Source organism: Ammodytes marinus, assembly GCF_949987685.1.
Source record: "Ammodytes marinus genome assembly, chromosome: 18".
NCBI classification, from domain to species: Eukaryota; Metazoa; Chordata; class Actinopteri; order Uranoscopiformes; family Ammodytidae; genus Ammodytes; species Ammodytes marinus.
In genome coordinates, this window is record NC_137222.1 from 2,058,169 (window position 1) to 2,059,776 (window position 1,608).

The 1,608-nt window shown below is 37.1% G+C and overlaps 1 protein-coding gene across 1 annotated transcript in view; it reads right to left on the reverse strand.

Annotated features, from left to right (window-relative positions):
- ttc28 (tetratricopeptide repeat domain 28) overlaps nucleotides 1-1,608 on the reverse strand; it is a 134,733-nt gene that overhangs the window by 30,220 nt on the left and 102,905 nt on the right. Inside the window, exon 15 of the mRNA XM_080046564.1 lies at nucleotides 658-783. Coding sequence (XP_079902690.1) covers nucleotides 658-783 — 126 coding nt within the window. The remainder of the gene's footprint in view (nucleotides 1-657; nucleotides 784-1,608) is intronic.

Consider the following 1,608-nt stretch of genomic DNA (forward strand, 5'->3'; position numbering starts at 1 on the left):
TATTGTGTCATTCTTCATAAACAATATGCCCAGCCCACAAACACATTACAAGGCACCGTTATAATCACACAAACAGACCAGAAGTAAAAAAATAAATGTAAAAGGTGCTACGAGGAACTTTTTTAATATTTCTGACCATCAGTGCAAAGAATGCTGTTTTTATATAGTTTTTCTTAATGCCTTTGTCATGGGGTATACGCTCACCCAGGAACAACAGCTGGTGTTGTAAAAACACTACCGCTTTTGTCCAAAGGGGGCGCTAGAATGAACACAAACTGAAAGTTCCTTGGAGCACCTTTAACAATACTAATACTAACAAAATAAACCATCCAGGGTTTATGTAACAGAAAAGGCCAACTTATAAACATTTAAATTAATCGACTATTCCATCCTGTCTTCTTCATTTCTCCAAAATATTTAAAGATTTTTTTTTTAATACTTTATTTATTTATTTATTTTTTACAGAACACAAACACACAACCGAAAAAGTGAACACAAACACAAACAAAAGATAAAACAAAATGAACAACTAAACATGGGGTATACTCTACTTAAAAGGTTTCTAAGGACATTGTTTAAATTAAAGGTAAATGTTAAGCAAAAAAATTTAAAGTCAAAGAGAGAAATGTCAAGATTTTGAGGTTAAATATGTCAAACCTGGAAGACCACGGCCCGTTCATAGTTCCCCAGACTCTCGTAGGTCAAACCCAGGTTCCCGTACGCTCGGCCCTGGCTCCTCACACAGCCAGTCTGCTCTGCGATATCCAGAGCCCGCTGGTGCCACTGTAGACGGGATAAAACAATGTATTTACAAGCACTGGTCAATTTTGGGCTATTTTGGGCTTTTTCGCATTTTGTACAGGTGTTAAAAATGTACTTTTGGCATGTTTTTAAGAACAAAATGTATCATAAATTAATTAAACGATTAAAGCTGCAGTGTGTAGAATTTGGGGTTTTATTTCCAAGCAGATTTTGTAGAAAGTAATTATAATATCCATAAGTACATTTAATTTAGTGCATAATAGCTGACATTTTTTTTTTTTAATTATTTTTTTCCCTTAGAAAGGGTCTCATATATGTCCATAATTCTGCATAATTTGGACCAAAGCTTAGTGCCGCCATCTTGAAAGTGTCATAGTTGGAATGTCATCAGGTGCATTGTTTAAAATTTAGAATTGTTCTTGTCCTTGAAGGCCACTGTAGCTTCTGTTATTATTCGAAAGGGTTGGGGTTACCCAGGGAGTGTTGCATTCTAGAACTTTGTAGAACTTTCTTGATGATGTCACACTGCATCTTTTAGGGCCCATGTCCACCTAACGCCTTTTTCCAGCGTTAAACGCTGGCTGTGCGCTCGGGAGTGTGTCTACTGAGCGTTTTTTTCGACCGCTTTTTTCAAGCGTTTTATGAGCTGGGAGAGAGAGCGCTGTGATCGGGGGAGAAAAAATGCTGATCGTAACCTGTCAGTCAGACCTATCAACACTGGTTTAACTCTTTAGGCTTGCTGTTTTCTATTTAAATCGTTACATTTTAATATGAGTAGTCTTATGAAACAGAGAATACTTTCCACCATCCTCTGTTTGGATGAGGAGTTATCGCGGCTCCTGCAAA